Here is a 23,736-nt window from a genome sequence, read left to right as displayed (position 1 = left end):
TTAAATCCCCTTAATTATTTCTAATACCATGGATTTTAAGAAAAATGTTTTAAAAATCAAATTATATATATACTTCACATAACTTAGAAACTAAAAAATAGGTAGGTACATGTATATTTCAAAAATAAATTCAGAGATTAACCTGAAATCTAAATCTTCTGGCTATTAAATGAATTTTTATGGCACAATTACTCTTAATTAATTTAGTTAAAAAAATCAGTTAATTCCCAAAAAAGGTACTCTGAGAGAGGAAAAGTAAAAGATTAGTGAATTTCATCTTTTACTAATTCGACTTGCCAATTTCAGAATAAGGTAAGAATAAAACTGAGAGGCTGATTTGCAATACTCAAACACAGTACCAAAGTAAATCAAAACTTAAGCCAAAGATTAGATCTTTTTCTAAGAATTCTGCACTTTAAACACAAAGTTCAGAAAATCCTAAAAATAGCTGAATATCATAGTGAGAAAAATATATAAAAGTGAGGCATTCTAAAACACAAGGCTACAAATTAAGTGCTCATTTGTTCTCATAAATAGCAAAAAAGGGAAACTAAAGTAAATATTTACAAAGAACTCAGATTAAGCATACATACATATTTTAAACTCTGAAATTATAATAAAAGAAAAAGAAGAAGAAGAAGAAGAAGAAGACGACGACGACGACGACTTGTATCCAGGAAACTTAGTTTACGTATTTAAAAAGGGAAGGGAAAAATGTAGTCCTGATAAATGGCATTTTCACTACAGTTCTCATCGATCAATCTCATAATCCATCAAGCAGACAGACAGAAACCACCCAGTCATTATTCAGTTGGTTATATATGTGAAATGTTTTCTGTTTCTTTATACCAGCAGAAAACAGTAAGTGACAAGGGGTGGAGTATAGATAATTTATCAAATTCTTTTGTTTAAAAAATTTCCTTTCACAAACATACTAATAACATGTTTTATATATATATACTATTACCATTAAATAGTAAGATGACTATGAATTTTTTCATATTTTACTCTAGCATAACAAAAGCAAATATTATAAAATTAATGGAAAAACGTAATAAAATATTTAATATATCCTAATATATATGCTTACACAAGTAAGAGCAACATACCAATCAAATTTTCTGAAAATTTTGGAAGTAACCAACACAACATTTTAAGTTGACTATCATATATTGCTACAAATTTAATCCTTTAGGGGTGCATTAACAACTGCTTACAGATACCAGAATTTTCGATTAACATTCTCTTGGCATTATGAACTTAGAGCCATACCCAAATTTTGCAGCAATGTCATACACTTGTTTTTCATGTTGAAGAACCTTCTCACGGTCCCCCTCAAATAGTAATGTAGCAACAGTTAACTGATTTGGATCAAATCCTTTAAACTACAAAATAAAAAAAAAAAAGACATATACTTAGATAGATAGATAAATCTTTACCTGCGAAACAGTAAATCAAAAACATTTTGCTCTTTTTGTCCTTCTGACCTGGGCTCAAACATACCAACTCTAAAAATCGAGCTTTGGAACTTCACATGTCAATCAAAAAGAATGTTTAATATACCTGTTCAGGTTGTTATAAACAAAACTACAGAAAATACCTAATTTCAAAGTATGCCATGGTGTCAGTAGAAATGACATATTGATATGTAATATAGCAAATAACTTGTAAGAATCATAACTGCAATAAAGAATCAAATAAAAATACCAAAATAATAGAACATAATGAATTAGCAAGATATAGGATATAGATAAAAGTAAAAACTAACAGGGACCATTTCTTCTCTTACATACCAACTATAACTTCTTAATAACATTTTCAAAGGAGATCTTACATATAAAATTAAAATGAAAAATATCTGAGAATAATCATAAAAGAAAATATATAACCTCATTAGGAAAATGTGTCTAAATGTTCTAGAATGCCTGAACTAAGTAAATAAATCTGTGAATTCTTGCTCAAACTAATATAACAGATTTATTCCAATTCTGATAGAAACCTTAACAGATTCCCTAAAATGGTGAAGAGTTTTTAAAAGTTTTCTATGTTGATAAACGGGTAGGTATTGATGGGTAACAAGAAAAATTCTAAAAACCAAGTAGATTTATAGTAATTAAATCCACTGAATTTTTCAAGAATAAAAACTCATTTTAAAAAAGTGATACCTTTTTAAAAATTCAATTTATTTAAACTAAAAACAAAAACAAAAACAGTTCACCCGCTCCTTCTACCCCTCCACCCCTGAAAACAAAAAGTTTGCCTTTTTCTCTTACCCTTCACCCCGTCTCTGGCAATCACCAGTCTGTTCTCTGTATCTATGAACTTAGTTTTTTAATATTTTTTTCTAGATTTTATGTAAAAGAGATCATACAGTATTTGACACATTAAAATGGGGTCCACTTCTTGAGTAAGTATATAAGAAGATGTCTTAGACATGACAAATCAATTGTAAGCAAAGTAAGGAAGTTAATGGTGCTGTTACAACTGGTTAGCAACTGGAGCGGAAAGTGAAGTTTAATTCAGATCTTCTTCTCACACCATAAAATTGAAATAAATTCAAATAGTAACAAAGATTAAAAATTTTAAATTCATACTTAAGAAAAACCCAAGAGAGAGAAGAAATGGTCCCAATTATAGCTCTGGAGAAAGGGAAACTTTTCTAAGCTTACAAGTAATTAAATAGGGGCGCCTGGGTGGCTCAGTCAGGTAAGCATCTAAACTCTTGATTTCGGCTCCGGTGATGATCTTGTGGTTCATGGGATGAGATCTGCATCCAGCTCTGCACTGACCACCCAGACAGCGGGGAGCCTGCTTGGGATTCTGTCTCTCCCTCTCTCTGCAAACCGCCCTCCACTCCGCATGTGTGAGTTCACTCTCTCTCCCTCTCTCTCTCTCAAAATAAACAAACATTAAAAAAAAGAAGTGATTAAATAATCACAGAAAAATATATAAAAACTTGAAACTTTTGAACCAAAAAGAAAAACTCTTACTAAAAACAGAGTCACTTGGGGACACCTGGGTGGCTCAGTAGGTTAAGTGTCCGACTTCAGCTCAGGTCATGATTGCACAGTTCATGAGTTTGAGCCCTACGAAGGGCTCGGTCTAGATAGCTCAGAGCCTGGAGCCTGCTTTGGATCCTGCGTCTCCCTCTCTCTCTGTCCCTCCCCCGATTGTGCCTGCACTTGCTCACTCTCTCTCTCTCTCTCTCTCTCTCAAAATAAATAAATAAATATTAAACGAAATTTTTAAAAAAGGGAGTCACTTGACTCAATTATTTACAACATTTGTAACAAAGGCATCTAGTCATTCCATTATTCAAAGGGTACACAGCAAAGCACCAAGAAAAAAATAACATGAAGCTGCCACCCTGGCAAAATAATCACATTCAACTACTTCACACAAAAACTACATCCAGGAAATACAAGGAAATGATTAAGTCTCATTGGAGTTTCAATGAGAAACATTAAAAATACCACTGTTCCCCCTGGATTCAGTAAATCTGAAACAACAAAAACAAAACTCCTACATGAATAGCAAGGATGCAACAAAGAAACAGCACCTGTGTATCATGAGAGTGTAAGCTGGTATAACCCTTTAGAAAAGGAATTCAGTGAAAATTAAAAAAAAAAAATCCATACTCTTAGTACACTAGATATTGACATCTACTATAAAAAAATCAAACTATAAAAAATTGTACATGCATGAAACTGTTTAAGGTACTGTTATTTTTAGAAACTTCAAATCTGGGGAAAAAATGAAAATTCCTGAAATTAAATGAATAACTGATTTACTCAATAAAATATTTATTCCAACATGAAAAATAATTATTATGAAATTTACATTCATGAAAAAACATAATAATAGGTACATGTGAAGGGTGAGAAGGCAGGAGACAAAATTAGTATCATAAGCATTTAAAATTTTGGCATTTAATAAAAATTCTTACCTTTGTAATATAAAACTTTTTTAAGCCATCCAAAAATGATGTAAAAATAGAGGAAACCTGAGGTTTAAGAGCATGACCTAAGAAGAGAAAAGTTCATATTTTAAATTAATAGCAAATTCTGTTTTTCAGAAGATTAAGAGGCTAGTTTAATTTAGTATCCTAAAAAAAGTGAATGTTTCATGACTCCAAATTTTTAAAATCTTCCTATGTTTTATGTATAACATACTGATATTAAGATTTACATCTTTCATCTTTATCTTCTTTCAAAAGTCACAACTATTTGTTTATTAAACCTCTCATTTCTTTTTGAACTCAAATTACCACATGTAATTAATACTACATATAGTTTAGGTTATCTTTCAGTGGTATAGTTTATACATAGTAAAATCACTTCATTAATTTTTATTTCATTAAGAACACCCAATGGTGGCTGGTTTTACTTTTATTTTTTTTAATTATGCAGAAACCATTCAGAACTATAACCAAATATGGAGTCAATGCCAAGTTTAAGGTTGTTTCTTAATTAATTCCTAATTCTTCCAGAATTCTTGGCATAAAACTAGTAATTGCTTCCTTAATCACACCCAGAGAGTTAAAATTGCCAGAATAACATAAACGGTGTCTCAGAGTCTGTTAAATTAACATCTTTGCCTGCGGATTGAGTTTAATTGAGTGAAAGTCTTTTACTGTTTTCTCATTGTTTTCAGAGCAACTTCTTAACTCCCGTGACTGTTAGATTTAAGAGTCAGATACATCTGGCTTTAGTGCTATAAGGCCAATTCAGAAAAATGGGGCATACCATTTATATAGAATTTTTATAAAGAATTTTAAAGTCTCTAGTAAATCTGAAATTATCTCCAAGTAAAAAGTTTATTTTTTTAACAAGCTTTAAGATTTGGGGATTTTGTTTGTTTTTAAAGTATAGATCTGTTCTTTAAGATTGGTGCAAATAGCAAAGTAGTTTCTTTGGGGGTGAGAGGGTAGATTTCTAGGGGGAAAAGACTATGATTTGTATGTAGTCTTCCCCCCCCATTCTTTTTTTTTTTTAAGTTAGATTCTGAATCTGTAATACTTATTGCATTTTTACTGACTACAACAGGAAACTGTGTGATATAAAAGACCAAGTAACATAAGTCTTAACCAGAGATTAAGAGTTAGATATCCATTCTATAACTGAACAAAACAAAAAACAAAAGACAAATGAAGGCCAGATTAGATAGAGATCAACCCAGAAATCTTTTTGAGTACCTGGATCACAAGCAAGATGTTTGGAAAATTTTTTTCTTTTACTGTAACCTGTCAAAAAATGCTTTCCCAACATAATCAGTGCCTTAAGAGATACCATTTCTAACAAGTATAAAGTTAGAAATAACATATCAAAATATTCACTTCCTGTCCTAAATAGAATTCATCCTACTTAAACAACTGGAAATACATAAACATAAATGTATGAGTGTGTGAGTTGTGTTCTTGCAAGAAATTGATCCACAATTGGTCCTTCTGATCCACACATCTTTACACCATGTATGAGGACTCCAAATGTTACTACACTGATGTGGAATAGTCCTTAAGGGTAAATGTTCGTAACACATGGAAATTCATTTGCACAATTTCCATTAACACTAGTGGGACTTAGTCACCTGTATCCCAAATATGGAGTTGACAAATTAGCTCTGAAGAATAATATTATAAAAGTGATACTAACTTTAAGTGGGTCAGCATTAGTATTAACCTAAGGGAATATTATTATCTTTTACTTATTAAATTAACATTGTCTTTCAAATTAATTACGTTCTAAATATATTCTGACTACTGTGTTTTATTTTTTATAGTAAATGAAGGAACTAAGTTTTCAGATTTACTAAACAGTGTGATTAGTAAATGCTGTGTTGTTACAGTGTTACTTTTAAAATTTTAAATTATTGGGGTGCCTGGGTGGCTCAGTCCGTTGAGCGGCCGTTCAGCTCAGGTCATGATCTCACAGTTTGTGAGTTTGAGCCCCGCGTTGGGCTCTGTGCTGACAGCTCAGAGCCTGGAGCTTGTTTTGGATTCTGTGTCTCCCTCTCTGTGTCTCGACCAATCCCACGCTCAACACTCTGTGTCTCTCTCTCTCAAAAATAAACATTAAAATTTTTTTTAAATTTAAATTATTTAATAAATATCTACATTTCAAAGAAATGATCTCAAACAGTGGCAAAAGTTTTGGGCCTTGGAGTCCGACAGATTTGGGTTCAACTCCTGCTCTACGACATATGACCTGTGGGCTGAAATATCTAGCCTTTGAGTCATCTCTAAACTGAGAATATTACTTTTAGGGACAGCTGTAAGGAGTATTTGATAAATTGTGCTATTGACATTGTGCTTAGGACTACACTATGTGCTCTCCAAGATTTATTCATCCTCTTTGGCTAAGTAGATGATTAAGTCAATCAACATGTCAGTACCTGTCATATGACAGGTGCAGGGGATATAAAAATGAATAAAAAACATCCCTAAATTTGACAAAATTTAGTGTTTCAGAGGAAATTCTACAGATCATTTCAATATACTCAATGATACCTATCACTTCAATACACTGAAAACAAATCATTTCAGTATAATGAACTAATAAGGGTTGTGTCAAGAGGTAGGAATGAAATTCAAAATATTAAAATCTAATAATAAGGCTTGTGATTTGTTAAGGAGTATGGTACAAACACTGCCTATAAGCCATATGGCTGGTACAAAGTCCTGGACATCCCTTGCTGTGTTTAGCTGCGTGATCATGGAGCCATGGCAAGATATGTAGATGGCAAGGCTTCAACAGGTAGTGAGAAATCAAAAAGGTTATAGATAGCTGAGAAGCAGGAACAGATCTGTCTTTCCAAAGAATGACTTTGGCGGCCAAGTAAAGGGTGGAAGGAGACAAAAGATATAGTCAAGATGGAGACGGTAGAGCCTACCTTAAAGCATGTTCCTAGATACAGCAATGAGAATGTGGAACAGGGATGAGAGATAGCCAGAAGGACATTTTCTTTAAACCTTCATCTTAAATTGCTATATATCCCAATTATAAATAAAATCTAGTCAAATTATAGTTAATTTTACAAAGGTGTTTATGACTATAACTCACTATAATAATAGCATATAAATGGGTAAAAGCATTATTAATCAGATACATGGCTCTCTTAAGACCTAGATCTCTAAATGCAGGCCAAAACACAGAAGGCTTGATTTCCATTTGATTTAACTATTTAATTATTTAAAGGATGTACTTATCTTAAACTTTTACCAGTAGTATAGTATTTTGAAAATAATTTAAAGAAATAACAGCTATGACTTAAAAGAATCAAATTTTAAAACTAACTCTTGATATATTATGAACATGACTTCCATAAGCTTCTTTAAAAAAATTATTTTTTAATGTTTATTTATTTTTGAGAGAGACAGAGTGTGAGAGGGGGAGGGGCAGAGAAAGAGGCAGACACAGAATCCGAAGCAGGCTCCAGGCTCTGAGCTGTCAGCACAGAGGCCAATCTGGAGTTTGAACTCACAAGGCGTGAGATCACAACCTGAGCCGAAGCTGGAACGCTTAATCAACTGAGTCACCCAAGCACCCCTGACTTCTTTCAGCTTCTATACTATATAATCACTCTTCCCTAAATTAAAACCTAAACTACTCTTAAATAGAACAAACAAAAGTCTGCCTATCTTAGCCATTAGTGTTTACTACTGAGCAATCATTCCTATAATTTCAGGGACTGTTCTGAAGATACTTAAATTCTATGAACGTAAGTTCCAAACTCAATTTCAGCATATGGAAAAAAATATAAAAGCAATAAAATGAGAATTGAAAAGATGATAAACAGAGTCAGAAAGTTTAATACTTTAACGCAAAAAGGGGGAAAAAGAAACATGGTTACCTGGTACTCAATTCTCTACCTGAATATTCCAACAGTACCTTAAAAACAACCCATTGTAATGTCTTTTCCCCCAAATCATCATCTCTCTCCTAGACTGTTCATCAGTCCACCCAGTCAGTCAAATCAGCAATCTTGGAGTTGCCCTCAACCCTTCTGTTTATGGAACCTTCCACATCTAGTTGGCAAACTGAGCTCTAGGAAATCTATGCCTTACTCTCTATCTCCATCGCTGCTTCCTTGATCAAGGCCCCCAAAATTGGCCCCTTGAACCATTTCCACTCCTCTTCCCCGCCTGCACCATTCTACTCCACCCTGCATAATGCTAGCAGAACGGAGCATTCTCAGATGTAAATCCCTTTGCTGACATGGTAAAATCCAAATCAATCCTGCAAAGCCCTACTCCACCCATCCAGCTTCATCTCTTGTAACAACTCTCACCCACCCTCTATTTGAGCCATATCGAACTACTTGAAGTGCAAAGATGCCACTGAGGTCTCACAATTTCATATTTTTTTCCTGATGAGTGAACAAATTTGGTAGGAGGGAAGAGGAAAACATCCCAAGCAAACTTCTATTCCCCTTAAGATTTAATGTAAGCATTACCCTCCTTTAAGAAGCCTTTCTTAGGGGAGCCTGAGTGGCTCAGTTCGTTTAAGCATCCAACTACAGCCCAGGTCATGATCTCGTGGTTTATGAGTTCGAGCCCTGCATCAGGCTCTGTGCTAACAGCTCAGAGGCTGGAGCCTGCTACAGATTCTGTGTCTCCCTCTCTCTCTGCCCCTCTCCCACTTGCACTCTGTCTCTATCTTAAAAAATAAACATTAAAAAAAAAAAAAAAAAAGCACCTTTCCTGAATCCCCATATTGACATCCAGCAAAATCCAGCAGGTTCAACCATTCCTTCATTTGCACCCAGGGTATCCAGTGCACTCTTCTTTCATAGCATCTCTAACAATCCTGCACTCATTCATTTCTGTAATTGTCTGTCACCATTAGACTAAGGGCTTCCTGAAGGACAGGAACTATGACATTCATCTTCCTAGCTCTGTATTCAGCACTCTTCCTGGCATGTAACAGCTGTTTCACAAATTTTGGGGCTTCATGAGCAGATTTTAAAATGACCATTCCTTACTTACCGAACTGAAACTGTTGGTTGTCCATGAGGCGAATAGATGCAGGAGCACATCTCTATTTTAAAAAGAAAAAATGTGATACAAATTTAATACTGTAAAGAAGCTACACAGGTAGAATGTAAATGCCATCTTTCTGTATGTGACATCAAGAGCTTAGTTCCTAAGAATATATACAGTAAAAAAAAATCTTAACTTTTTATACAATTTTAAGATGATAAAACATCACTGACTTCTATAAAATATTTGGAAGAGAAATCTATATATATAATACACACACATGTATGTTGCCAGATCTTTGTCAGCAACAAGATCTTCTCAATGCCTAGCAAAGATCTATGGAAATACCTAAAAGAAACATTGGGCCTTGAAGTAGATTATTTTAGAACAAAGTAGAAATTTCAAAGACTACAATCAACATTATACCATTTGTGAATTATAATGTATCTTCAGATTCTTATATACTTTTAAAATGAAGAAGATGATGGTAGAATTTTTCTGAGCAAAAACACCTCAAAAAATTATCTGTGATGTCTTCATACATAACTCTAATAACTGTTGTTTTCCTTTTATCCCTTTCAATAATCCATTTTAAAAAGAAAAACTATCAGTGACCAGAATTCTAAAATCTTTCAAGGCATGAAAATAGCAACAAAATTCTGAAGGGTAACACTATGTATCTAGGACTCCACCAGTGTTAAATTTAATCTAGTCACCACACTAAAAGCTGCAAGGAAAGAAAAATGAGAACAGATAGTCATATAAATTTTGTATGCTGAAATACTACAATACAAACACTAGCAAGATTTAAGTTAGCTACAGCTTTTCCATAGTATTAAAGTGAGCTGCACCCTAACGACAATTTTATTTTCTATGCAAATTTTTAACATGGTTAAACTTCTACCAAGAGGTTGCTTTCACATGACAAAATTTTGACTGTCATAAACTTTTTAAACATTTATCTTCTGCTAATAACATTTATAAATAAAATTTGTATCCATACAACATTAAGATATATGCAGATCATTCAGAAGAACAAAACTTAACACATAACTGCGCATTACAACATTTTTGCTATCATTTACTTTTAATTGAACAAATACTTAATTTTATAAAACCACTCACAATACACATTTTATTTCATCCAACAAAATAACCGAGTAGATTCTTATTTTGAGCACTACACAATTTACTCACCTTTGGTACTAAAGGTGATATTATTCAATCTATATTTTAAAAAGTCACTGCCAAATCTAAAGAAACAGTATTAGGTAATTTTACATATATACCATAACAATAACCTATTGCCTTACTTTTATAGAATCTTGTGATGTCCAGGTTGTTGTCACATCTCTAATATAAGAAATAACCCCATCAGGGTAGCAGAACTGGTGTTATCCCCATTTTTCAGATGAGGACATAAGAACCAGAGAGATTAAAAGACTCGTCTGAGGTCATATGACTGTTAAGTAGACAAACTAGGACCAAGATATCTTGACTGCCGGATGAGGAATATTTCAAATAGACCACAAAGCCTCCCAAAAAATCACCTAACACACACATACATACATCACACACACAATACAAAGAGCTTTAAAGTCATACCTGAAAGAAAAATTACATGAAAACTATGTGTTATACAGTTATTATACACACACACACACACACACACACACACAACCTGAGTAATTTCAAATCTTGGTATAAGGGTATCTTTGTAATCAGGCTGTGCTTCTAAAAGCCAAACCAGTTTCCAAAATACTACAGAAAAATCAATTTTCGTAAAATGCTCTTATTCAAACAGGCGTATCAACTTCTAATAACACATATGATGCCTAATTAGACCAAGTTTCTTTTCTGCATGAAATAAACAATATCATATTACATATATATTTATATGTTTTGGCTTAAGCACACCAGTAACATATGCAAAAGAATTCAGAGCCCTTCTGTCATTCTTAGAAAAAAACAAAAAACAAAAAACGAAACTTTTTTTTTAAGATTGTATTTTTAAGTTCTCTATACCTAATGTCGAGCTTGAACTCACAATCCTCACTCTACTGACTGAGCCAGCCAAGCACCTACCCTCCCCAAAAACAACTTTTAAATTTGTACCAACTTGTAAATTCCATCTCCTACCGTCACCTAGTTTCTACTACCCCTGTACCTGTATCAAGTGTTATTAGGGAAAACATTCAGCACAGAGACACATATATCAGAAAATGGGGGAAAGTATGTTTAGTACAATAAATCTGTAGTGGAAATCAATCTCTGAAACAACTAAAATACAATAAATATGCAGGCCTTGATAAAAACTTGGTTTGAAAAGACTATCCATAAAATACATCTTGGGTAACTGAAATAATCTGTTTATAGAATGAACACTGGATGTCATTAAAGAAATTACTGTTGATTTTCTTCGACATGATAATAGTACTGTGGCTGTGAAGAAAAACACCTTTATTTTTAGGAGATGTATGTTTAAATACTTAGAGATCAAGTGCCATGATGTCTGCAACTTAATTTTAAACGGCCCAGAAAACACATACAGAAACATTTAAAACAAACATAAGAAAAAGTCAATTGTTGAATATACAAGATAAACATACAAGTGATCGCCATCCTCTTCTTTCAAAGTTTCTGTATGCTTAAAACTTTCAAATTAAAAAGTTGGAAAAATAAGTAAGGAAGCTTCAGGACACTTGGTACACATAACAACCAATATTCAATAATATGGAATATGATTTTAACTTGACAGCTGAGTCATATAAAGCTGAGTCAGTCATGGACTATTCCTATTTGTACTGAGGCAGAGTAGATGGTTACAGACACTTATCAAATGAGAATAACTACTAACACTTATCAAAAAAGAATAAAAAGCTAAAGAGAATTTGGTGTATGTAGATAATAAATATTAGTTTTCAATACTGGCTTTTTAAAAATGATCAAAATGAAACCACAGCTTTATTAAGTCTCATGTTTTAATAGTGTCATTTTTTTAAAAAGTCAGTAAATGAGTATTTCAGTTATCATCACAAGTAAATTCTCATAAGTAAAGCACCCAAATTAAAAAACAGCATCTAGATTGTTTTATGATCCTCTGGCCATTGATTATTTGCAAATCACTGTGCATCATTCTAAAAAAAAAAGCAGAAAAGTCTCTTAGAATTTTATATGAAAACCTGCCAGTATCACTAATTGTAAGTTCCTATAATCGAAAGACCAAAATAATGTTTCTATTCTTAAAAAATAACATTCAATCTGGGTAACACTACCTATGGTTAAGACTACATTATGTTTCAATTGCTATGAAACTAATTTGAAAACCTAAAAATATTTCCTTTAAAAGTTAGAGACATCACAAATTCGGAGAATTTGAGCTCTAAATTCACTCCCATGCTTTTCAATTATACTGAGTATTCCATAGATGAAGAAAGGGGGAAAAGGGTTCTTGAATTAAAGTGACCCCTAGTGGTATGGGACCAGAAATAACCTGAGAGAATAGTTTTACCAAGTAATTTTTTTGGTGGGTTAATAATACATTCAGGGAATTTAAGGAACATCAAACAAAAACTGTTTACTCAAAATGGAGTTAATAAAATAACTGATTTATTTCCTACTATGATAAATTTATTTTTACTAGAATATCTGATGTCATCTGACTTGTACCCAAGTATACTTTATATGTAATAAGTAGTCTGAAAAGAGATGAGAAACTCATTATTGACCTTAAGGAAATATCAATTATCTTTGTTTTACCCAAGCAAAGAAGAAATAAATAATCACATTGACCTCAAAGCACTAGTACGAGACTAAGTCAAACTGCTGACAATTTCTTCCCTTTAATGATGTTACAACCAGGAATTTAATATATAAACCTGAAAAATAAATAACAACCACTCTCATTAGTCTTATTTAATTCTGAGTACAATTCTCTTTACTAACAACTTAAAAAAAGCAACAGATTTCTCAATCTAACCATTTTCTCCAAAAAAAAAAGTCCCTATAAGAAACACATCAAAAGATTTCTGCAAAATCTGTTTTTATGGACCTAATTTGTATCTCTTTCTTATCACAGAGAAAACCAGAACTTGCACTGCAGATGTGACACATTATTTGTGAGGGTTTCCCTTAGTTTACTAAATACTAGCAAAAGAAATTCGATATTAACATATCTCAAAAGGCATCGGGATTTCTACTATTCCAACTTCATAAACATAAAATATAAGCAGTGAATGGTAGTCCTATATCTTTGGTGCCTTGTTTAACACCTTTGAATTGAAAAGGCTTGTTTCTTCAAGAAGTAAATCACACATTCAGTGTAGACTCTAGAATGGCCCAAACTCCTAAACCTTGAGTCTATTTTGGAGATAGTCTAGTAACCTCACACTATATCAGAAGCCAAAGCTCCAATACCAAACTCCTTGTACCTAGCCATACAAAAGTTTAAACATATAAAATTTATCATGATATGCAACATCTGTAGTGATTACTAGAAGACAGGAATCATGTCTATTTAACTTACACAATATCCAATATACTTTGTTGAATATAAAGTTAAGAGCACACTATCTTACATACAGATAAACAAAAAAATATTTAAAAAAGGATATGTGAAAAGAATTCTGCTAACTGCAAATTTCTATATATAAAAACTTAAAATGTAGACAGATAATTGGTTCTTCCTCAGAGCTGGTACCACAGATAAAATCAGACAGTATTTAAGGCTATTCGTATAACTGGTTAGTCCTACTGGAAGTCACATACTGGCTTACAGCTACATATTATACAGTAGATATTTCCCTCCATTTATATAAGGGAAGAGCCAATAATGCCAAACAGTCTCTGGTTCATCATTTTCATTTTTCACTTTGTACATGTATAATGACTTGTTCTGAGTAGCTCCTGCTTAAAAGCATGTCTTGTAACTGTCCTCAAGTTTAACACATTCTGCTGGATCACATAGTAAAGAATCCAATTAATCAAACTTTTGGCTAGGGGTTAGGTTATTTTCTCTGCCTCAGAGGGAGAAAAGCACACACACACACACACACACACACACACGTGCATACACACACATAATGATTTAAAATAACAATGCCTTTTTCTACACATAACAAATTATTATTTCCAAGAATTACCACTGAATATAAAGCAGTTTTAATTATTTTATAATGTAATTGCTAAACCTAACTCCTTTCAATTTATTTCAACCCCTCCAGGATAAGTCAAGTTTAAGACAGAACAATTCAGAATTGAGACATAATAGTCTGAGGAGGTGTCAAATATGAACTATGTATTTCTTTCCAAATTATGGTCTAAGCTCTCTAGAAAAAACAACAACACCCTATCAGTTTAAAACTGTTTAAAATAAAAGTGATGGTAGGTAGAATGGGCCACACCTTGCCAAAAGACAGGGAGAGAAAAACCTCCCTTTTCAATATGTAATTCTACAAACCTAGTTCTGATACTGAGAAAGACAGTTTTCGGAGGAATGCATACGGAAATGTGCCACACATACAGTGTCTCCTCTTAATGGAACATATGGTCCTCCCTCAATACTACAGGGCATAACTCTTAAGTTTTTACTGGGAAGGGAAAATCCCAGACTTCAAAAACTGCTCAATTTGAGCTTATTTCAACCCTTTTTCCCTTAAAACTTTATAAAAATATCATTGTTATTTCTAAACAAACAATAAGAGAATAATAAAATATACCTGAAACTGATATTCTGATTAAAAAACACTATTTCCTCTCACCTGAGAGGCTACAGTAAGAAATCTATTTTCTCAAAGTCTTAAAAATCACTTACTTACCCATCTACTGAGTTAAGTTGGAGATTATACTGGACTGCCATTTATTATACAGAATCACATTAATCTTCTACTAAATCTTCCTTTCTAGCTCCTCACAAGGCAGTGAAGTATTGAAAGAGGACAATCCTCACGTGGACAAAGATTAGATGAGAGACCTTAGTAGAATCCTTCTGCTGTCAGTATAAAGTTGCTTAATTTATTTCCTTCAGTAAGAATAGTGATGAAAATATACAAAGAGCCCACTTTGCTATTTGTAAACAATCATGTATACTCCTTTCCAAAAGATATATATCCAAAATACAGTTTCCCATTTCAAAAGCAACTTGAGTCTGAAAATACCGTCAAAATGGAAGTGCTATGAAGTGACAGTGAGGAATTACAACCAGCCAACTCATTATTCAATCAAGAATTTGGCACAATCATAAACCATGTATCATCTATTTTAATAGATCTTAATTCTCTTCCTATCAGCTGAAATTCCAAATTGCAAATTGAACAACTAGTGCCAAAATGTGATCATTTTCTCAATTTTTCTGCCTGAGAATACTGTTACAAAGCAGGGCAGCACACGTCGTTCCATTCTTGACATATGAGATTTGTACATTCTGTAAACTAATATGTAAATGTCTCTAAGCCATAATACAAGCATTTGCCCATTTCCAGGGCAGGTAAACATTCATACTTATCTATCTGTGCAGAAGTAAAATATATATGTTCCTCAAGCAGTGGAATATCTCCAAATCACAGTAACTATTCTTAGCAATTGTTTCATTCATACAAGTAATATTTGAAAATAAAATATATCTATCTAGGCTTTTTAATCAGTTTCAAGAACGACAAACTTTCTAGTCACGTGGTATGTATGCCTTTAAAAACTGTCTATTACCAAGTACACAGAACCAATTTATTAAAACTATAGATTAGAGGGGAGCTTTCCTTTAAGGTCTTTAACCACAGGGTAGCACTTTCTATCAGCTATCACCTTTGTTTATTCCAAACTACATACCCAATACAGTTTTGTGTAGTCAATTTAGATTACAGTCACTGGTGAATATCCAAAGAATTTTTTAAAACGAGTAAAAGCGCAATTTTTACTGACTTATGCAAGGATGAAGGAAAATTTCACCCCCTGCTTTTCATTAGCACAAGTAGTTCTCTATTACTTTCTATCAGGGGCATATATTAAATTGTAACAAAAACTGCATCAGATTATAGCAACTATGTTTAAATCCAATATTTCCATTTTAATAAAATTATAAATTTAGGATTCTGATACATTTGTACATCATTTCTCATTAATGAAACCTAAGATATATTTACATATTTACAATGCAGAAAAGAGGAAAGCATAAATATGTCTACCTTTACTTCCAAGATCACCTAGCAACATTTTTTCACAAGTCTACTAAATCTGTGTTCTACAGAGTGGAGAGCTTGTGAAGGGGCAGATTTGACCAACATAGACTGAATGTGACCTCATCAAAGATCTTTTGTTGAAAATACATATAAATCAGATAGTTTTATCGATTCTGTAATTATTTTTAAAAATCCAATGTGGCATTCTTGCTTATTTTGCCATAAAAAATGGAGACAACAATAGCCAATTAAAAAGATGTCATATTCAAAACTTGAAAAAGAGAGATACTACGAACTATAAATTTTATGATAAAGCTTTTTTGGGGAGGGGAAATAATAAAGCTTAACAAAGACAGAAACAAATAAAAGTACTTAACACCAAGAATAAATTATAATACAAGGTGAAAACACTTAAAAAAAATCATTAAGGGAGATTGAAATTGATAAGAAAATACAATCTAATAATGGGAAATGTTTGGTTTGTTTTGATTTTTAATAGGTGAACTTACTTACAGTAATTTTCTAAACAAAGCAAAACAAACAAACAAAAAACAACATGAAAACTTAGCTTTCCATTCTTCTAGGTTTTAACTCACAGGCAAAACCATAACACTTTGCAATTAGTTCTTTTATTCCTTAACATCTAGGCTATCTTAAATTTGAAATTGTCTTCCTTTGCCTTTAAATGTGGAAGGTTTTAGTGACAAGTATCAGAACACGCTTGAACTTTACTACTCAGTGCTCAGATATCATGTCAGAATAACAAATAGTATTTACTCCTGAAACTTATTTCCACTTCTCCTTTATTCAGTAGTCCTGCTTTTAAATATAATATTTAATATTACATTAAATATATGATGTATATTGATATTTAATATGTAATGTATATTACATATTTATATATTAAAATATTTAAATATTATATCATCTCATTATTTTAGCAAATAGCATAATACTTAACTATATATTCTAGCACCCTAACCATAACATAATATCCCCAAGGTTCTAGGAATTAGGAGCTCTTCTTGTAAAAGTTTCAACTATTAACATTTGTTTTTGCTTTACCACCACCAAAGTAACCTGCCAGTAGTTTAAGAATGTTCATTCTAGGACTATACTTCTTTTTTAAATTATTCTCCCACCCAGCAGGAAGACAATCAAGACTAAGGGGCCTATGGTTAAATCTTAATGCAAGAAGCAATTTAACTGATAAGTAACTGAAGCTACCTGGAAAGTATAGAAATTATCCTTGTCAACTGTTAGATTAAGTGACCATATAGCTGAACCTCCTCCAAGCAGAAAACTAACGGAAAAAATGAATGTCTCAGAAAGCAAAACTGAATATATGAAAGAAAGAACCCTAAAAATGGTAAATATGTGAGTAACTGTGAAATATTTTTGCTTATTTTAAATTTCTTTAAGACATTTATGTCGTAGAATGGTGGGAAGATAAGACTCTTGACCACTTTCCATTTCCGAACTTGAAAGAGTCCACAATGAATATGGAGTATTTGCTGGATATCATTCCTTTGCCTCAGCAGATCCTCGCTTCACTCTGCTCATGATATACCTGGAGGCTGACCTATATGGGTCAGGTTGGAAAGGTCCCTTGCCTCATGATTCTAGTTGCATACAGCTGATGGGAAGTACTAAAGAACTCCAGGAGTTTGGAGAAAGCAAGAAGAAACAGGCTGCAGTATACTCCCTTGATTTCCTCCCCACTGTGAAATGCTGAAATGAGAATTTTTCACAAACCATCGTAGTTCAAATAATGAACCAAATACCTAAAGAAATGCAAGAATTTCTACACTGATACACGGAATACAGAAATAAAATTACTTGATACGACCTAGTCTTTTAAAAATCCTTAATATTATATCTTTTTTTTTAAATAAGGGAACAGAAAATGGGAATTCTTCTTAACTTATAGCTAAATATATTATGTTATATTATGTTATTTAACTTAAGCTATAGCCTAGGTACTATTATAAAACAAAGTAGGGTCTAGTAGTAGCATATTCTAAGTATTGATAAAGTTTGATTACCTATATTTAATTTCTATATTTTTGATCACTGACAATCAGCCATTTATTTTAATTTCAATAAATGTCTTAGTTTAAGAAAAATTATATATTACTTCAAATTAATCACAAAATATCTTACCTAAAAATAATTTAAGAAAACATAACATTCATTAAAGGCAGAGTCATTCAAAGCCATCAACCCAAGTATATACCTTACCTTGGCTTAAAATCACACAGCACTCTTTAAACCAAGAAATAAAGAAATAGCAACTGCACTTACAGGGATGATTTTACATTACCTTTTCATACAGAACTGGGGAAAAACCACATATATAACACAACTAAATATGAAGATTATATGTGACATACAAAATCAGTTACGCAGAATTTTTAAACTATAAATATATATGGGTGGGTTTTTGTTCTTTTTTGTTTGTTTGTTTTTACCTGTTTTGCAATTTCTCTTAAACAGGCTACTCCTTGTTCAAAATTAGGGAAAGCTACTGAGCCATACTTTTGGTATTCAGGGATTGGTCTGATTTTTATTGTAGCTTCTGTTATCACACCAAGAGTTCCTGAAAAAGAAGGGGGAATAATCCAATATATCACATGCCAATTTTCTAAGTCATATTTAAATCTATTTTATCTATTTATTCTATTAATTTATTCTATTCATATTTAAATCTATTTAATCTATTCTATGTGGGGAATAATGGCTACTCAAGTCTTTTTAGAAAAACAAACATTTTATAATTTCTGAAAAAAGTTTTTGGAATACATTCTTCTTATGTTATATATAAATACTTTAAGACATTTTTAAGGTAACCCTTCTCCAAGGTTACTTTTAAATCATTTGAAAAGCATTACAACCTACTAAAAGAAAACAAATTTTAAAACAACAGGTTTTTATATCTCATATACATTCAGACAAAAGTATATTTTGATATTTGTGCCTACTTTTACTGTGAGAACAATTTACTGGGGCAAAAAGAAACCTCTATGAGAATTTAAAATGATAGAAGAAATTAGAGGGACTATTATTATCTCGCCTTTTTCCCTAAGAATTCATACAATGACAAAGGCAACACTGGGATGCCCTTGTAAAACAGAAAACAAAAAACAAAACAAAAAGAAAAAAAACCAGATATTTCAGAGACAAAATAGTTACTATAAATATCTAGCACAAGAGAACCACTAGTGAAACAAATGCTCTTTTCTTTATTACACAGAGGAGAGAAAAATCAAAGAGGAAAATAGCAAGTTAAATATAAACTATATTCTACATGATTTAAATAACTATACTAAAATATTTGAAGAGACATGGTTAAAAATTATTATATTCACAATGTCACACTTTTCAAATCAGTGATTTCTGATGTACAAATGTTAGAAATTATTAACACTAGCAGTAAATTTTCTGAGCATCACAAAAAAAAGAATAAAGACGGAAATCTTTGAATTGGAGAACTTAATGACAACACTAGAAATAAATAAATAAATAAATAAATAAATGAATAGTATCACAAAAAAAGCGTTCAATAAATTTATAATATACTCAAAATGTCAGTATAGAATACAAGATAGAAAACTATGAAACTTTTTACTATGTAAAAAGTAAATTACATTAGATCACAATATGTTCCTCACATATACAAATGACTGCCTATGGAGATAGCAAATATGACCCCATTATGACTTGTAAAATTACAGAAACTCTGCAAGTTTGGCCTGATTAGTATTTGAATAAAAAGTAGATATATCTTGTAAATTTTAAAAGATAACAAGTGACTAGACTTTATCTTTTATTTTAGCATCTTTATTGAGATATAATTCATAGACCATAAAATTCACCCATTTAAAGTGTAAAACTCAATGTTTTTCAGTATATGCATAGATATATGCAACTATCATTAAATCTAAGTTTAGAACATCTTCCTCACCCCAAAAAAGAAACCCCATATCCATGAAACAGTCATTCTCCATCACCCCCCCATCCCCACATACATACTCAGCCCTAGACAACCACTAACTTCTACAAATTTGTCTATTCTGAATATTTCATATAAATGGAATTTTACAATATGTGTTTTTTTGTGACTGGCTTCACTTAGATAATGTTTTCAAGGTTTATCCCTGTCATAACATGTATTAGTACTTCATTTTTTTAAAATTATGAACTATTACTCCTATGTATACAGAACTCATTTTGTTTACCCATTCGTTAGTTGATGGGCATTTGGGTTTCCACATTTTTTTTTACTAGCTTGTCAATATAATATAAAATGATACTACTCAGGAAGAGTTAAGATGAAAAAAAAAAAGAGAGATGCAGAGGGCAAAGTATGGTGAAAGGGGCTGAGTTTCCATGCCCTTTCCAGATGCACCACCCTCCCAGCACTTCCATGTGTTAACCAACATGGAAGCTCTCCAAAACCTGCATTTTAGTAATTTTTATGAAAGCTTCATCACAGAGGCATGACTGATTGAACCACTAATTCAATGTTCAGTCCCTCTCCCCTCGCCGAGCTGGAAGTTCCATAGGTTTCCACATTTTGGCTGCTATAAATAATGCTCCTGTGAATATATATACAAATCTACACACATATTTTTGTGTGGATGTGTGTTCTCTTTTCTCTGAAATATATACGTGAAGACTTTTTTCATTTCAGAAAAACCTGTGATCCTTTTCCATATAACAACACTGCCCTCATCTACCTTTTCCTAAAGTTACATTCCAGGCACATACCACCAAGATGTGGGAGAAGTGGGGAAGAGATTGGCTCACTTCTAGTACCCAACCTTAGCTGGTGGGGCAGAGGCTCTACTTGGAGTGTTACACTAATACTGGGATCCCAATCACCCTTGGCCTGGCTTGCAAAGAGTTGGTATCTTGCCAGGAGAAGCAAACCAAAAAGATGTGTTTTCCTTCTCTCTTCTCCCTAGCACTGAGCTACTAAAGCAGCGATGTCCTCAGAGAAAAGCATGCCATTGCTCTGCTGCTCCTCTCTCCTCCCTTCGCCTCCAGGATCAAGGCTCAGAGATTTTACAGGGGTGGAGGAGGGAGGGGGTAAGGGAACACAAACCAAAAAATAGCTCCTAATCTCTTTCCAAAGAAAATTACTTTGTTTGCAACACAGCATGAAGAAGTTCAAGCCTAAAACACTCTCAAAACAGTGGAGGATTTGGTAAAAGGCAACTGGGAGGACATAGGTTAATTTATTGAAAATAAAGGCAATACTGTAGGCCAGTTAATTTGCCTGTATAGAAACAGTGGGAAGGACCCCAACCATGCTCAGAAAAGACTCTCAAACACTAATCTCAGGAACTATCCCTGCTAAGGGATACACTTTAAAATGGGTGAATTTTATGGTTTGTGAACTGTATTTCAATAAAACTATTTTAAAATAACCATTATAACTTAATTCTCCAAATGAATTACAAATGAAACTTCAGAGTTATTTCCTTAAATAAGGACCTAACCATCATGCATTTTACAAATAGAAAAATTTTAAGAAATAGATATATTAGACTATAGAAAGAGTCTAAGAGAACTTCTAAACCTTTGCCAAAGAGGCAAAAGGCTGACAGGTAAACTATTAATACTATCCTGTCTCCTCATCCACCAGCACAGAATTTTCTATCACACCTGTTCTTTCTTACCAATACAAGTAGTACTACTTTAATTTTTAATGTTGCTAATCTTCCTACTACTACAGTGACACCATCACTAAACTTATTTGTAATTCTTTCAACTCTTTTCAACATTTTTAGAAGCTTCTATAGCCTTGGAACTAACATCTGATGTTAAAAGTTCTTTCTACAAATAAATTGAAATTTGACAGGCATGTACTCCTAAACACAGGAATCATCTCCTCTATTTAATCTGACCACAGATTACAGAAAAATTTAATAAATACTTGCTGAAACTCAACAGTCACCAGATTGAAATTCATTAAGGAAAAGGTCAACATAAGCCTTGACTGTAGACAGGAAAACATCTATTTAAAACTAAACTCCAAGTTCCCAGGTTTTTGTGAAATATTTCCTTAACATCTGACAAGTGAAGCCATTTGAAAATATTTCTTTGAATTATAGAATATAATCTAAACATAACCTAAATATAACCCAGGAAAAAAAGCCAGAAACCATTTAAATGCCAATCAATGAGGGTCTGGTTAAATACATCGGTATACATTCAAGTAGCTGTCAAAAAGAATGAAGTGGCTCTAAATGTAATGATACTTACATGGACTCAGCTTTATAAAATGAAGTGTAAAGCAAAGAGTAGTAAACTCCTGTTTGTGTTTTTAAAACTGCATACATATATACTGATATACAGCAGTTAAGTGTTTACTCTGAACAAGGGAGATGCTTGGAAGACAGGGATAGAAGGCAGATTTTCCCTTGTACATCCTTCAGTACCTTTTGAATTTTGTACACTTGTCCATATTTTAATTTTGTACATGTAATTATTCAAAAAGTTGATTTTAAAATATATATACCTTTACATTAGCAAACTTCCTTTAAAATTCTACATCAAAATTCTAAGGTACCAGTGAAAAGTGACTATGCCTTAAACCCTTATATACCTGTACTGCCTCGTATGTAGTAGAGCAGGCACTCTGAAGTAGTAAAATCCACCATAACATTATAAGTTACGTTAAAAAAGATGATAATCAGTAAAGTGAGACTTTGCATTATTGTAAGGTTAGTGAAATGCCTAAGGTGAGTCTCTGCAACTATCTAGCTATTAGCTCTACAGGGGGTCCCACTGTGAAAGCAAAATCATCTAGGTCTCAGACACAGTTTGAAGGAGGGCAGCTTCCATTCAGATTTACATTCAAATTAGCCCATCACAAATGGATATATCTAAATTCACTTAATCAAAAGGCTCATTTCTGTTCTGTTTTATTGTATTTATTGATTCTTTTGTTTTGGGAATATTGTCAATGGAGTGATATGAAAGACTTGGACTACTTATCACTTGATTACATGTACATTATACCACTTTATACACTTCATATTTTATATCTACTTAGTATTATTACTTATAGATAACTCCATGGCAAGATGACATCATAGAGGTTTATATATCATTCACTTTTCTTTCTCTTTTATCCAAAATATGTTGCAATAAATTTAAATATCTTCTGTTTTATAATTTTCAAATGTAATGTTTGTTCTCAAGAAAACTAAAAGCTTCAATTGCTACTTGATATGAAATGCAAGTATTTGCTTAAAGTAAATAAAATCTTTTGTAATTTGAAAATATACTTTCAGGTAACTTCAGGACTAAGAAAATGGCAGTCATTTGATTCTGAAACTTCTCCCCTCTCTACTCCCCCGCCCCCCCCAAAAAAAACCCCATAAAAATCAACAAGTAAAACAAAACCACAAATAATGCTGAAATAAAACCTTCATTTTTTTTTTTGGCTATCATTTTTTTTTAAATATATGAAATTTATTGTCAAATTGGTTTCCATACAACACCCAGTGCTCATCCCAAAAGATGCCCTCTTCAATACCCATCACCCACCCTCCCCTCCCTCCCACCCCCCATCAG

General features: G+C 32.6%; 1 protein-coding gene across 1 annotated transcript in view; it reads right to left on the bottom strand.

Annotated features, from left to right (window-relative positions):
• Positions 1-23,736, bottom strand: part of AGPS (alkylglycerone phosphate synthase) — a 141,810-nt gene that overhangs the window by 40,185 nt on the left and 77,889 nt on the right. Inside the window, exons 11-14 of the mRNA XM_053215320.1 lie at positions 18,621-18,748; positions 8,984-9,035; positions 3,947-4,023; positions 1,273-1,385 (exon numbers count right to left, since the gene is read on the bottom strand). Coding sequence (XP_053071295.1) covers positions 1,273-1,385; positions 3,947-4,023; positions 8,984-9,035; positions 18,621-18,748 — 370 coding nt within the window. The remainder of the gene's footprint in view (positions 1-1,272; positions 1,386-3,946; positions 4,024-8,983; positions 9,036-18,620; positions 18,749-23,736) is intronic.

The sequence above is a fragment of the Acinonyx jubatus genome, chromosome C1 (genome assembly GCF_027475565.1).
Source record: "Acinonyx jubatus isolate Ajub_Pintada_27869175 chromosome C1, VMU_Ajub_asm_v1.0, whole genome shotgun sequence".
Taxonomy (NCBI): Eukaryota; Metazoa; Chordata; class Mammalia; order Carnivora; family Felidae; genus Acinonyx; species Acinonyx jubatus.
This window is presented reverse-complemented; position numbering and strand designations above follow the sequence as displayed.